Genomic DNA, 16663 nt, shown 5'->3' with positions numbered 1-16663 from the left:
TATATATTATACATTTTATATGATGCAAAAAGTATATACTGAAGAATAGGTGGAAAATTTCAGCTGATCAAACGCAAGGTTTAAACAATTAAAAAGCTTCCTTGTGTCATTTACAGTAAATAACATGCGACCTTGCACATTGTGTTCAGGCCAGGCCAAACTTTGCTTAGTAAATATTCATGCAAATAGTTATATCAACTGTAGGGACTAGAATAATAAATTAATTCCAAATGGCAGTACATCATTCGTGAGTATGACTCCACATTTGGTACTTAACCCCCTGTAGTGTTCTTTTTTGTTGTTGTTGTTGTTTTTCATAAGTTTTCATACTATCATACCGGCGGGGAGCATCATAGCCTGCTTCATGAACGGCACTAATCAGGAGAGACGTGCGGTGGTACAATCAGCTGAGAGCACCATCTGCACTGATATCCATGACCTGCAGTCTATCTACAGCAAGTGGTGCTGGACTAAGGCCAGGAAGATCGTGAAGGACCTCAGCCATATGAACAATGGACTCTTCTCTCTGCTGTGGTCAGGGAACTGACACAAAGAGAATGAGGAGGAGCTTCTTCCCACAGGCCATTCAGGCCCTCAACCAGGACAACACCTAGAACTAGAGTTTGGTTTGCTTGCTTTCACAACACCTACACCAGCTGCATTCCTTAAAACATCTTCTATTCCTTCATCTTCAATATCCAATTTACCCTGTATTTATAAATATTTATGATATTTGGGGGCAAGGATATATGGGGGCAACTACCTCAGCTTAATGTTGCACTGCATTATATTGCACAAATAATTGCATATATCTGCACTTTATCCCAGCTATAGTCAGACTGTTGCTACCAGCCATTTTTATATCTTATGTTATATTGTTTTTATACTTTTTAAAAATACTTTTTAAATACTTTTCCTTTTTTCTAACTCTATACAAGTAAATCTGGTCTATATCAATTATATTTTATGTCATTTCACTACACCTCGTACTGTGTATGGTTGTGTGTGTGTGACAAATAAAATTTGAATTTGATATTTGAGAACACTGAAAATGCTACACTAGAAATTTATTTTAAGAAAAAAAGTTTTTATTGGACATTACCAGCTGGACACAACATAACAAGCAAACAAGTAACTGTACACAGTGTGAACAATGTACACAATATATGTGATATTCAACAAATATTGTATGCACTTAACATTTCTTGTGATTCCTGTTGCTTTTAGACATGATTTCCATCAAATGAATTAATGCTAAAATATATTAGCACTGTCCCAATTTAAGTAAGGCACTAAAGAGGCAATAAATAACTTTTCCACACCACCCACTGTCTGAATGGTTGTCAGTACAGGCTCATGAGTTGCTAGTGTTGTGTTGTTGGTGAAGGCTTGGTGACTGATTATTACAGCTTCCTCTCCTTGGTCTCTGTGGTTGAGGACACCACTTTTCCATCCACAAGTGTCTGTGTGACGGTCATCACTTTGACCTTTTTCTGTTCATCAACTGCATCCTCGAGCCTAAGAAAGAAACTTCTTAATAACTGAGAACAAGGACTCTTGAATCAGCAAATTTTGGACACTAAAACGACTATAAGTTTCAAATTTAGACTTACTTGAAGTCTCCACCATCCAGAAGTCTTCTGTAGGTGGCAATCTCGGCCTCCAACTTCATCTTAATGTTGAGAAGAATTTCGTACTCTTGTGTCTGCTGCTGAATGTTGTTGCGCAGCTGCGTCAACTCAGCCTCCAACTGCATAATGATGGCATTCAGATTCTCGATTTCAATGTTGTAGCGCATCTCTGTGTCCCGCAGTGTGCCTTCCAGTGAAGCTTTCTGCAAAAAGCACCAAAAACAAGTTTAAACCAAACTACCCTCAGAAGGGTGTTTGAATGTTTGGCCACTGTTAAGTAAAGAATTGGAGCAGTAATGGATCAAACTGAAATTTCTCATTTGTTCATCCATCAGATAGAATCAGCATCCACATGGAGAAATTCAAAGGAACCCACCAGATTCCTTTGTGACTCCAAATCGATCTCTAGTGTCTGAATCTGTCTGCGGAGTTCGTTGACTTCTGTTCGTGCTCCCTGGAGGGCCTCTGTGTTCTGTGAGACTTGTACTTGCACTTCTTGGATCTGTAAATATTGCAAGACTTTTTAGATTACGAATTGAAAATTATTATTTTACTAGTAAGAAACTTTTATTTCAAAACTTCTGACTTTTATAGCTTTTCCTTTATTGTACCTGTGACTCATGCCAGGCTTTGAGCTCCTCCTGGTTCTTTTGGGCCATCTTCTCATACTTGGCTCTCATCTCCGCCATGATGTGAGCCAGATCCTGTCCCTTAGGAGCATCAACATCCACCTGCACTCCTGACTGAGCAATCTGGTTTCTCAGGTCCATTACCTCCTATGAAGACAAATAACAATAATAATAATAATAATAATAATAATAATAATAATAATAATAATAATGCAAAGGTCAAAAATGATGCAAATACTTTTGTGCATTAGATTTTCAGTGTGTATTTTGGAGATGCAAGACTTCACTCACATTATCATGGTTCTTCTTGAGGTAGATGAGCTCCTCCTTGAGGGCCTCAATCTCACTCTCCAGGTTCATGCGGCCAATATTGGTATCATCGATGACCTTCCTCAGGCCAACGATATCAGCCTCCACTGACTGCCGGATTGACAGCTCAGCCTCATACCTACCAAAAATGAAAAGTCAGTCTCTGAATGCATTTCTCCAATGGCCAGTTCAATTCTGGAGTCAGGTGATTATTTATTATGCATACAGTTCTAGTGAAAATATGATTTTCTATGCCAAAAACTTGTGTACACACTTCACTCTGAAGTCATCAGCTGCCAGGCGAGCATTGTCGATCTGGAGCACGAGACGGGCATTATCCACAGTAGCATCAAAAACCTACAAACAATCAAAAGATATGAGTTAGCAAACTTTAGCAAATCTAAGGATTGAAAAACAGGATTTGGAAGAACAGTCGAGTAAGATTTTAAACATTAACGCCAAAGCCAAAATGACTGGCTGTTATCATCTGCCAGAGCAGCAGGTGTCCTTTCTGTTCTGCAGGTTTAGTTTGCTTAGATAAGAGTAGAAGAACAGCAGGTGCAAGAGTCCAGGGGATAATCATTAACAAACAACTAATTCATTGGCAAAGCCTGTTTAAGGGGACACTAAAGCTTGTGATGGAGGCAGGGTGGAGTCTATTTCAGGTTTTTTGTTTTTCCTAGCCTGGGAGGTTAGGTTTGTATGTTAGAATGCAAACATATCCTATAATCATTGCAACGAGAAGGAACCAGTCATGGCAAAAATCCAGTGATCTAATGTCAGTTAGTTGCAATGGCTAATGCTAACTACATGCAGGTATGAAGTTCAAACAGACTTGATTCACTTTTCTGTATGTCTAAATCCTTTAAAATAAAGGCATTTTAAGTATAATATAATATTACTATAATAATAATAAATCATATAATATCAAATTAAATAATAATAGTTATTATTATTATTATTATTATTATTATTATTATTATTATTATTATTATTATTAATATTACTATTATATGAACTAAATAATATTATAACTGTGTTGTGAGTTTTCTTTGATATAGTCATAATTATAAAACATTTTATGGAATATTTATGGTCATGATTATCATTTGTGCATTTGCAATAATCCAAAATGTTCTTATCCCTGTAAGTCACATAAATGAACATAGCATGACGTATTCTTGCTTGAATGACCGTGACAAATGCAAACTTTAGGCTCATTTATATGTGATCAAGCTTCCTGGCCTTGTCTGCTGATTGACAACCATATGAATGACTCATCATTACTTGATATTTACTTTCTATTACTTCAGTTATCTGGGATTACAGCAAAGAGGTGTGAACTTAACACTGACTCATCAGTGCTTAATCACATTTGTGATATGATCAAGGCAAATCTGTCAAATGTAAGATTTGGGACATGTGTTAAAACATAGCATTTTCATCGTTAATGTCTCTCTGTTGCAAGTTTTGTAGTAGTGAAGCTCAGTCTAAACTCCCTCAACTTTTTCCATTCCATTCAGGCTTAGCACATATTACTCCCCATTCCTGGAATTTCAGTCTGCAGGAAATCACAGAAATGTTTTGGTATGTAGTGAAAAATAAACCCAGGATAGAAATGCTTATTCAAAAGCATGCTTGCTTCAAGAAAGAATTATGGGCCCTACTAAGGCCATTAGTAGTTCATTTGAAACCACTGCTCCCTTTCTTTTCCATCCTTAATTCTCAGATAATCAAGCCTAGTCCTGCATATATATATATATATATATATATATATATATATATATATATATATATATATATATATATATATATATATGTTTAATGACCTCTGTATTGTTGAGACATTCAAAGAGACACAGTTAATCACAGTCAAAAAGAAGAAGAAGAATAATTTATATCACCTTTCTCACATTTTACTATTAAAAAAAGAAAAAGAAGAGGCACTGCTAGGTGGAAGAGAAGTCAAAGTGGTGGAGGACAAAGAGACCCTGTGAAATTTTGCTCCAGTCTGAAGGCCAGAGCTGTGAATAAGCTGCCATTCATAGAGGCCAGTCTGGTCTTCTACCAGAAGAAGACCAGCACTATGGAAAGTAATAGCACAACTTTTTGCTACTCACCTTTTTGCGCAGGTCATCCAGGATGGCTTGATAGCGGCTGTAATCACGTACATCAGGGCCTCGCTTCTCCAGAGCCTCACGGATTTGCTGCTCCAACTTGCTGTTAGCCTTCTCCAGGGTCCTTACCTTATCCAGGTAGGAGGCCAGACGGTCGTTCAGGTTCTGCATGGCCATCTTCTCGTTGCCCATGATTTCTCCTGTGGCCCCGGAGGCACTTACTTGGAAAGAGTTGGACAAGGAGGAAGATCCCAGCCCGCTTTGCATACCAGAATAGGAGGCTGAGGAGATACGAGTGCCCTTACCATCAGCTCCACCATACATGCTGGCTGCCCGGAAAACAGGCACCACAGAGCTGCGCTGGAAGGACACCTGAGTCATGGGCCTAGAAGAACGCACTGAATAGCTCATTTTGGTCAGAGTGTGAGTGAGTGAGAAAAAAGAAGAATAGACAGAGAGCAGGAAGGCAGCCAAATGAATGCACAGGGCAATAGTGAGGGAGACCTTCAGCTTTATAAGCAACTCCAGCCTTTGTAATCCCGCCCAAAGCCCCTCCCTCAGACCAATCATATCCGTCCATGTCGGATTTCTTTCGTGTGGCTTGTCAGTGAATGGAATGCATCTAACCAGTACTACTGTTTTTACAACAGTCTCCTTTTTCATTCCTTTAATCAAGCTTAAATGTCTTGAGCTTGTGAGATGTGTGTGAATTATTTTAACTTTTAGTATGAATTTTGTTACTTGAAATAGTCTTAATGATAAAAGGACATGCAGGCTGACTTAAACAAATTTATATCTTCAAGGCATTTTAATATAATTTTTATGAAGTATGTTCTAAAGTGAACCAAACTTATAAAACTTATAAATAAAACTTCCCACATCTTTAAAGTAAATAAATAAATAAAAGTGTTAAAAAAAGAGGCCCCCTTTCTCCTATTACAGTACAATATGATGGATGATACATTTATTGAGAAATGGAAGTGTGATGAAATTAATGGTTGGTCAAGTTTCCTAAAGCGGAACACACCTTGAATAAAATTAAATTCAGGTTGGAACATGCTCATTCTGTTGTAATCATTTTCAGATATCCAGAAGATTAAAGCAAAAGAAAAACAGTGAGTATGTCCGTTTCACCTGTAAGAAGATATGTATGTACGCTTGAAATGAGTGAAACAATTACTGCAACTTGAAAGTACACACACATGCAGGGACAAATATCTGCTCACACACACACACACACACACACACACACACACACACACACACACACACACAGACTTGCTCAATCATGCACCCCAAATTCTCTGTTTTCACTCAATGGGGACATATAGAGTAAGTGAATACCCAGGGATTAACTCAAGGCCACAACCCTTCAAGAGGTCATAAATGCATGCATTTGTAAGGAGACAAAAGGTTAGACAGGCTTTGAGTAAATTTTAAAATCTTCATTCATTACTAGTTTAACTGACTTATCTAGTTTAACTGTTATGTAAACAGTGATGAAACGGCTTTTAAGTGATTACGGACAATTTAGGTGTCTGTGTGTGTGTGTGTGTGTGTGTGTGTGTGTGTGTGTGTGTGTGTGTGTGTGTGTGTGTGTGTGTGTGTGTGTGTATGTGTGTGTGTGTGTTGGTGGGGGAGGTGGGTTAAGGGTGAAACATGTCCTGTCCAGTGGAATGTGTTTGTTCTGAGAGACAGGAAGGGTAGAGATAGGAATTTGAGAACTTGAGGTTGAAAGAATTCCGCTTCATGCTGAAGAGCTCACTCTTTTCCACAAGGTTGTTCTGTATGTCCTTATTTGCAAATACCAAGAAAAATATTTCGAACATTTTAATGACGTGTTGCATTATTTGTTCAGTCTGTTTATTAGCCTTAACCCAGGACATGGACTCTCGGTCCAGTTAAAAACAGACTGTTGTTCATTGTTTATGTGTTGTAGGTCTGATGGTTTCCTGATATACTAACAGAATCCACAAAGTAACAAAGTAGCGAAAGCAAATAGCCAAATGTCACACCAAAATACGCAAAAGAACTACCTGTATTAACTGGTCAGAATTTCAAGGTGTTCTCTATGCTATACAACAAAAAAACGCATTTGTGATGTGGCATATAGGTGTGTCATACAGGTAAATGAAGGAGGGTGTATCCCTCCTGTTATTTACTGAGCAGTCTAAGTGATGAAAGACTCACGTGAGCAGTATTCAGCTACATTGTGCCATATAAAGCTTTATGTATTACAAGACAAAGGAATACAAAAAGCATATTATGTAGCAATGCAGACATCACGTGAAGGATTATGCTGCAGTGATTGGATCAAAGTGTTGATTAGGTGTGTAGTGATTAATTTGTTTTCTTGATGGAATGATTAAAATTCTGCATTGATCATAAATGACAAAATTATAGTGAACTATCACATTGGTCAAAAAGTAGTTTCAACAGTTTTACATTATTAACACAATTACGATGTTTAAACAAATACATTTGATATTTTTCAATGCTCATACAGCATGTGAGTGGCACAGGCAACATTCACGAACTAACAATGGATCTTTTACAAATATGGAGATCTTTCAAGGTATTATGGAGGGGAGGGGGGTATCTGAAACTCAGCAACTCACAACTGGAGTTTCCCAGGGGTCAGTTCTGGGTACAGTGCTCTTTTCTATTTATACTACATGTCTGGGGCCTGTGATTAAGTCTCATGGCTTCTCACATCACTGCTATGCTGATGACACCTGACTCTATTTGTCCTTCCAGTCTGAAGATCCATCCATCTCAGCATGCGTCTCTGCATACCTGTCTGACATCTGAAACTGGACGAGGGAACACCACGTTAAGCTCAACTTGGCAAAAACAGAGCTTCTTGTCATTCTTGCTTGCTCGTCAATCAACCACAACCTCACCGTACAGCTCGGCTCAACCACACTCATGCCAACCAGGACAGACAGAAACCTTGGGGTGACTTTCGATGACCACTTCTCCTTTACAACTGCACAGATCTGTAAATCAGACTCTATGTCACCGAACAGGCTACAGAGCTACGAGTCCAGGCTCTTGTTATCTCAAACTGGACTATTAATGCACTACTCTCGGGCCTTCCAGCCAGCTCCATCAAACCCCTTCAGATGATTCAGAATGCAGCACCACAGCTTGTTTTCAACCAGGCCAAAAGAACCCTATTCACATCCCTCTTCATCTCCCTCCACTGGCTTCCTGTAGCAAATTCAAAGCCTTGATGCTCACCTACAAGACCTTGTCTGGAACAGCACCCTCCTACCTCAACACTCTCCTTGAAAATTATGTTCCCTCATGGAACCTGCAATCAGTTAACGACTGACACCTGGTAGTGCCCTACTCAGCAAGGCACGAGGTCCCTTGCCAGAACCTTCAAAATAACTCCCCTGCCTCCCAACTACAAAAATAAAATAAAAAACATTCTACACTTACACTGGCTCTTACACACCTGCCCTGCATACTTTGCGTCTTAGTTAAAAATCTTGTATTGTAGCACTACTTGTATTGTTCTCTGATTGACATATTGCTTTACTTGTACTTCCTCATTTGTAAGTTGCTTTGGATAAAAGCATCTGCTAAATGAATAAATGCAAACGTAAATAAAAATGTAAATGTATATGGCCAAAGGTTTGTGGACACCAGACCATCACACCAATATGCTTTTTGAACATTCCATTCCAAATTTATTCCCCATTTGCTGTTATAATACACTCTTTTGGGAAGGCTTTCCATTATATTTTGGAGAGTGGCTCGAGTGCAACCTTGGAAAACCATGTATTCATGGAGTTTTATGGAGCATTGTGCAAAGAGGCATTGTCATGCTGGAACAGGTTTGGGCCCCTTAGTTTCATTCTATACAATTGTGTGCTTCCAACTTTGTGGCAACAGTTTTGGGGAAGACCCACATATGGGTGATATTAAAAAAAAATATTTCAAACTGTTGAACTGAGTTAGTAATTTGAACATCATTCTTAATTTTCAAAAATTGCTTCAGAAAGCTAATAATTCATGACACCTGAGTCCCACTCACACTACTACTGTTATAGATACAGTATATGTACAGTATAAGAAAGGAAGACGTCTAACTTGCAGAATATTGTATCAGTGTTTTTGCTACTACAGTTGGTCAAGCGACAAAGTTATTAGGTCCGATTCATGTGTAGGACTCAAGTCTTAAATGATCAAAAAAAAACTCTATCATGTCCCAGTGAGAAAGATCTCTATCACACCTGTTCTGTCTCAGTTGTAGACATGAGTACCTATGAGTAATAGCACTACTGCCACCATGTTAGCCTCAACTAGACATGATTTAATCAGCTAAGAAACAGGAAGAGTTACAGCAATCCCATCCTGAAAACATAGCAGCAGTGCTCACGGCTATGTTGTCATGGAACAAAGTCTGTTTGTGTTCCACCAGCTTATCAATCTACACAGATAACATACTACTTGTAGCATTGACATAGCAATAAAAGCATCACCACCACTGAATTAATCACTCGACTGGGAGTGGGCTGGGAGTGGAAAGGCAGAAGACAATTACAATTTTCATTTTTCACTGCAGCACTAAAACATTCTATTCTCTTCAATGCTTTGGCCTTGGTTGCACTTTCAGCAGAGTTTCAATAATGCCAATGTGTATTGTGTGGGAGGGAGAAGAACGACCTGCCATGTCCAGAACTTACTGAAACTAATTTGGCTCCTGTCATACAATTGCGCCCATTCAGGTCTTTATGAGGTGCCAGTTGTAAAAAGTTTATAGTTGAACCCTGATTAACACAGCTGTTCAGTTTGTGCCAAATAGAACACTGTACAGTTACTTTTATGGCTATATTTCCATAAATCAACTGACCCTAGCACCCTATGGCAAGGTTTCACTTAGTTTTCTGCTTCAGTTATACACAATCCCGTTTGTTCATCTACGTTTATCCAGAGCACAACCCAAACACTGAGCTTGGCAGTGTAGGGTTACGCGTTTTACTCAATGGCCCGGCACAGCTCTTGGGATTTGAGCTCACAACCTTCTGATCACTAATATAGAACATAATCACTGAGCTACTGTTGGATAAGATTTTTGATAGACACAAAACACAAGGGCAATAAAATATGGAGAAAGAGAATTTATTGAGAATATAGACAACGTCTCTTAAAAAGTAATTATAGCAAGGCCTATGGCCTGACCAAAAAGAGGACGTGCAACACACAGCACACACACCCAAGAGCACACAGACCCAGAGTAGTCAGAATAACAAAGTAATGGCTAATGATTATTTTACTAAATCATACTGTACATATGATAATGACAATGCAGAAAAATCATTGACTTAACCATGATATAGCAGAAAAAGCACACGTGATAAATGTTCTCACACAAAGTCAGCTCAGAAATGCCATAAAATTCAGAAGTTGGTTTTAAAAAACAAAAGGAGAACGGATCGAGTAAATGCAAACTCAACAGGTCTCAAAAAGTCTGAGGCAAAAATAACCAGATTGGAAAGAATCTAAAAAACCCAGACAGGACATCACCCAGACATCAGATGTAATGGTATTTTGGGCAAACCAGGGGTGTTTCAACTGTATAAAAAGGGAGCCCTGTTTCAGGGGCTCTGGGATGATCACTCTAGGATTTCTGATCACTCTGAGATGTCCGGATCTCGTGTGGTGAGCAGCAATAAACCCTTGCTATTTCCTACTCACGGCTCTCTGTGTTTTTGTCATCCTCAAACTGATGTAAGTACTTGATGATATAACTTAGCTGTGTTTAATAATTTTTTGGAAAATTACAGACAACACTACCATACTGTATACCTTCCATAAGTACTATCCTAATCTCGATAGTGCACCCGGCTGCTTGTGAAAGGAAATTGGACACCTGACCACAGTCATACAAACAAAGAAAACAAAGAAAACAAAGAAAACATCAGGAAAAGGTGATGTGGGTGATGAGGGCAGTCCTCAGATATCTTATAAGACAAACAACAGGTGTGTATTAAATTCCTCCAAACTAAGATGATAGAGTTAATACAGATATGCAGTGCTTAGTCATCAGACTCATCACTGTGAGAATGCAGAAAGAGAGGATGAGTGATTGTGATGGAATGGGAGATTTCACTCTCATGATGGTGAGACTTTTGCTAACTACAATATGAGTCTGATTCAATCACCACATATTTTACCTACCACAGGAGGGCAACGCCTAGGGGGATGTGTGTGTGTGTATGTGTGTGTGTTCTAGTGAGTTTCATGTGAACCTTTATTCCATGCTGTGCAGAGACTTGTGTATCACATAGTAATACACACACACACACACACACACACACACACACACACACACACACACACACACACACATACACACACCTTTTACAAACTTTAAAACTTTGGTTACCATATGTCAGGAAGCAACAATCCCCCTCCATAGGAAAAGTCTTCTTTTTTTTATTGCTCTCATGGCCACCCCTCCCTTTTTTCCTCTGGCCCTCGTGAAAATTACACACCACATTTCGCAACTGAGGCACTTGTCCAGCTGCACGTCTCCTAGAGGAGCAGCAATGCAATGGCTAATTTATGTTGTTCAGTTCTCTGAATACAAGTCCCTCACAATGGACTGAGGGGAGGAGAGAAAAGACAGAATGGTGAAAAAAAAGCATACTGGAAGAAAAGAGTCTCTGTTTTCATGCCAGCATGTCTGAGAAGCCTCCCACGCTGAGCAGCGCTTAACTGAAGGAGGACTACTGTATGTGTATGCGTGTCTGTAGAAAGTAGTTTGTGTGAGTAAGTGTTAGAACATCCTTCATCTAGCTGTCTTTTGTGTCAAGTTAATGTCTGTGACATTTCGAAAAAAGGACTATGGTATTCCAATAGCGTCCAGCATATTTCTCAGCCCAAAAGCTGCTGTTCTATTTCCCATCAGAGCAGCCATGCTTACAGAGCTCAACATGACACGACTAACACGTCTGAATGAATTCCTCTGAAAGGATTTCCTGCTAAGTTTCCCACATCCAAAAAAGGTCAGAGCTGATTTACAGGCTCTAAACAGATTTCGTGGAAGACGTGCGAAATATATTGGTATTGCATACCTGAGGGAATTTATATAAACACCAGGAACATCACAACCTGTACACAAATGTGCTTCACAACACTTTGTAATGGTGGTAACCATCTGAGAAATGTTAAATAAGTCGTCTCAGCTGCAAAAACTTTGTGAACAATGGCTTAGTCACAGTCCTACACCATGCTGAGCATTCATGTTCGTCCATTTGGAAGCACACGCTTTGATCTGGCAACCCTTATGACCTTTCTCTCTCTCTCTCTCTCTCTCTCTCTCTCTCTCTCTCTCTCTCTTTCTCTCACTCTCTCTCCCTTGCTCTGACCCTGGTTAGCGAAATATCTCATGTGTTTGTGGAGGGTGGCACAAGTGTATGAAAGTAGATAGATAGTGTGAGAGCCTTTTCACACTTGAAAGCTATAGCTAAAGTCTGCCTAAGACATGATGGAGCTGTCTGGAGAATATGGACTGTGTACACATTATAGCTAGAGCGTGCATATGTTTGTGTGTGGTTGTTCTTTTTGAAGAAGAGAGACTTCTGTGAAAGTTTTAGGTGCCAGCTTATTTTGAAACATTCCGTAATTGCCTGTTGTTGTTTTCAATTGGCCAGGTAACTGCTTTTCCATATGGGTGTATGAGGGTTAGGATATATGTGTGGGTGGGTATGTGTGACAGAGCATGTTTGGCTCCATAACCACAGGAAAGTGGGGTTCCCCTTCTCAAGCCATGTTCCTGTCACTGTTTTGGCAGGAAGTTCCTCCTAGGCAGGAGACAGGAAATAGTGTGCAGACTGAAGAGCTAGGATATTCAAGGCAAAGTCGTCAGAGACTGGTTTTTAAGTACGTCAAATTTTAAGTACTCTTTTACGTATTTAAGTGCTCCATTTATTTAGACGACTAAATATATATATATATATATATATATATATATATATATATATATATATATATATATATATATATATATATGTAGATTGTGTATATATATATATATATATATATATATATTAAAATAAACAGGAAAAAGAAGAAGGTTTTGAACAGTACATTAATTACCTGTAAAATATGGACTGATTTTCATCCAAGTCATAATAATTGACAAATGCTATATGCCTGAACTAATAACATACGAACACTTTTGCTCAAGAATGAAGGTTTTGTGCTACTTATCACAAAGAGGTGAGCTCAAATCTCAGCACCACCACACTACCACTGTTGGATCCTTGAGCAAGAGACCTAACCCTCAAATGCTCAGTTGTATACAACAACAGTTTTACAACACTTTGGATAAAAGTGCCAGCTAAGTGAGTTAAATGTCAAAGTTAAATGTCTTTATTGAAATCAGTGATTAATTATCTACAGTCAAGGTTGAATTAAAAAAAAAAAATGATTTAATAATATCCTTTATCAGCAAATGCCTCCATTAAAGGTTTCCTGTGGCTGCTGATAAGACTTGCAGGAAAAAAGGAAGAATTTTTATTTTGATTCCTTATCAGTATTTCTGGCATATGTTGCATGAACAGCCTGCTTCATGTCATGCCACAGCTTCTGAGTTGGGTTAAGGTCTGGAGTCTGACTTGGCCATTCAAAATGCAAATCTTTGCAAGTATTCTGTTGTTGATCGACTTTTGGTTTCGGTACTTGTGGTATCATCCAAGTTCTATTGTGCTTCGGATAATAGGCTGCTATTCTCACATTCTCCTGTAAAATTTCTTTATGCTAGATTCCAATGGTTTATTCCCTCAGTGATTACAAGCTGCCTTAAGCCGAACCAACTAACTAACAAACATTTTTTGCACATTACTCAGATGAACAAACCGTATTATATATGGTTTATTACATCATAGTAATACAGAGTTTATTGTAAGTGTGTTTTTGTCAGAGAATTGAATGTGATTGAATTCCTTTGAATTGTGAACATGAACTCGGAATGGATTTAAGGATTCATTAACATATTTACAAATATAATCATTACTTCTAATTATACTAGTCATTGGATGTACTGTATACTAGTAGTTGCACTAGATACATTGCAGTGTTCTAAGAGAGTGATTGACTATTTTCCAACTCTAGTGTGTTCACATTTGTAAATGCAAGCCATCAGTGACTTTGTGTGTGTTTCCATTATCAAGGTGTGTCAGTGATGACCAAAATAATGGAAAAACTTTCCTGCTGTGTGTTTCCCAGCAGTACTGACTAGGCACCTCCTGGCCTACTGGTTTACGTTCCAGCTCAAAGCCTCCTAAGCCCTCACCCCATTATTCTCTCTTTCTCTCCACCGTATCTTTTAAACTGGATTAAATACAGCCCATGTGCAGAGACAGGGGAGACAGAAGACTTTCTGTATTAAGAGGTGGCTTTCGAGGCCAATGAACCAAATTGCACCCTTTCTCTCTCTCACTCAGTCACACATACATACATACATACACACACACACACACACACACACACGCACACACACACACACACACACACACACACACACACACACCACCACCACCACCACCACCACCACCTTTGTTTCATGGATTTGTTTGTGTCCACATTTTGTCCTAGTTGTCCCACTGGGTTTATTTGATCAACCTACTGCTGATACAGCCATGTGGTGACTCATATGCGAATCTGGTCTTTTCGACTCTCATGGGACATTGTGGGTAATTATGCAAAAGTATTAGGCATCCTTTTTTTGGTACAAATTTATTTTTTGACTTCTGCATTATTGAGTCAGTACAAGAAACCTTATATATATATATTTCCAAACAATACTTTTCCAGCAAAAAGTTAAATGTTAAAGAAAAATGTTTGCATATCAATAAAGACCGCAACATATTATGTAACAGATTATTTTTCAGACAAAAAAAAACATAATAAAGGCTGCTGGGTTTTGCATGAAAAAAAAATAAGCAGAAACTGCTGATGACTGAGACTACTTATTTAGTCTCTACTACTACTTATTTAGTCTCAGTCTAAATAGTGCTGATATTACTGTCTACTGCTCTTTATAGATACTGCTTTTTAAAAAAAGAAATAAAATAAAGGCATATTTGCTTAACAGCATTTCTTTGTGCTGATAAGACTTTTGCATAGTACTGAATGAGCTAAAAAACCAACACAATTCATTTATAGCATGTGGCACATCTGTAGCAGAATATCCCTCCAACCAAGTCTGAAACTCAAGAATTTGTTGGCAAAAAAAAGTGTTTGCAGAAATCAGTTCTTGTTTATATTTGCTTTCTTGATATGCATTTGTGACCTTATACTTCAGCTTTCCCTTTTTTCTCCCTTAGCTTTGATTTATCCTATCTTCCTTCCTTGTTACTGCACAATATACACACAGTCGCCACTCCAAACCTTATAAAACACTCAGTAGTCATTTTGATGACATATCTGTTTAACCACATTTAAGTTTCATGCTGCTTTATGGCCATATTTCTACCAACCTAACTTAGTTAAGTAAATGACCACAATTTCAACATCTTAAATTATTATCTAGAAATGCCTTTTGTTGGACAGTATCACTCTAACCTTCCAGCTTACAGTGTAGTTATTTAACCCCTGTGCTACACCAGTTTGGTGCCTATTAAGATTTCACTTTCAGTCTCACTTTGAGTCCCATATCTAATGGTTCAAGTTTTACTCCATAAAGTCTGCAATGATTAACAGATTAGCTGGATTAAGTATGCTAGGGATAAAGAAAACCTAAAACTATGAACTAGATTTCCTTGACTTGGAGATCAAAACACTCGCAATAAATGCATTAAAAAGGAAAATAATTTCCTTTATAGACCTGTGATTTGGTGAGAATTCTAAAGACCAGTCTGCAGAAACAAATGTTATATGTAATCCAAACCACTGTGGAATCCAGACTCAAACAAACATTAACCTTCATGAGCGTGAGAGACCAAACCTATGTTGTCTCATATCCTGTAGTCAGAAACAACAGTAAAGCAAGGTCTACTGATGATGCCTGACATGTATATACTGTACATCCTGTGTGAAAGAAAATAGCTCTCCATTTCATGAGGTGGCAGTAATATTTATTTGTAATTTGAAAAAAGAAAACTAGAAGACCAGGAGTTGCATAAAAATCACATAGCATTTTAATAGTTGTGTAACAGTTTGACATTCTATTTGGTCTCCTAACAATTTGTTTTGTGACATAATCAAACGAATTAGCCCAGATACCATTTTCACACTGCTCAACCTGTTTAAAAGCTCTGCTCCAAAGTTAAATGAGCTTTTCAAGCATTCGTTTTATTTATTACATTTCATTTCTTTACAGCCATTTCATTGAAAATATACGTATACATAGTAAAGTTTAGGAAATGATATTTCCAATATGTAGCGGTGCTTGAAAGTTTTAAATTTTCTATGTATCTGCATAAATATGATCTAAAACCTCATCAGACTCTGACAGATCCCTGTTCTTGAAATAAAACAGGGTGCTCACTTAATTCTGATTGTCATCCCAGTGATTGAAAACACCTGACTCTAATTCCACCTTCAAATTAACTGCTAATCACATACTTTTGTCACTCACAGATGTGTATTATTAGATCATTGTACCACAATAAATAAATGACCAAGTGTAATATTTTGTCTGATTTGTTTAAGGAGCTTCTCTTTATCTACTTTCGGGACTTCTAAAGGGTTCACAAACTTTCAAGCACCACTGTACATACGGATATCAATGTATGTACATTTCCACTGATGTACACTATATGGCCAAAAGTTTGTGGACACATTGCCATCACACCCATAGGTATTTTTGAACATTCCAGATTTAGTCCTTCCCTCTTCATGGAAGGCTTTCCACTAGATTTTGGAGCGTGGCTGTGAGGATTTGTGCTCATTCCTCTACAAGAGCTTTAGTGAGGCCTGGGGTGCAGTCGGCATCCCACTTAATCTGAAGCGTGTT

General features: G+C 38.3%; 1 protein-coding gene and 1 long non-coding RNA gene across 2 annotated transcripts; one reads left to right on the top strand and one right to left on the bottom strand.

Moving 5' to 3' along the window:
- Positions 1 to 1066: 1066 nt before the first annotated feature.
- On the bottom strand, positions 1067 to 5188 carry LOC108275990 (keratin, type I cytoskeletal 18). The gene is made up of 7 exons (XM_017487218.3): positions 4690 to 5188; positions 2844 to 2926; positions 2552 to 2708; positions 2243 to 2407; positions 2008 to 2133; positions 1614 to 1834; positions 1067 to 1518 (listed from the first exon to the last, which is right to left on the bottom strand). Exons 1-7 carry the CDS (start codon positions 5095 to 5097, stop codon positions 1404 to 1406), a joined length of 1275 nt encoding a protein of 424 aa, XP_017342707.2. The 5' UTR covers positions 5098 to 5188; the 3' UTR covers positions 1067 to 1403.
- LOC108275991 (uncharacterized) lies at positions 3211 to 8609 on the top strand. The gene is made up of 3 exons (XR_001814810.3): positions 3211 to 3385; positions 5771 to 5801; positions 7444 to 8609. It is a non-coding gene; the product is annotated as an uncharacterized LOC108275991 (long non-coding RNA).
- Positions 8610 to 16663: the final 8054 nt, after the last annotated feature.

Source organism: Ictalurus punctatus, chromosome 15 (assembly GCF_001660625.3).
Source record: "Ictalurus punctatus breed USDA103 chromosome 15, Coco_2.0, whole genome shotgun sequence".
Classification (NCBI taxonomy): Eukaryota; Metazoa; Chordata; class Actinopteri; order Siluriformes; family Ictaluridae; genus Ictalurus; species Ictalurus punctatus.
This window is presented reverse-complemented; position numbering and strand designations above follow the sequence as displayed.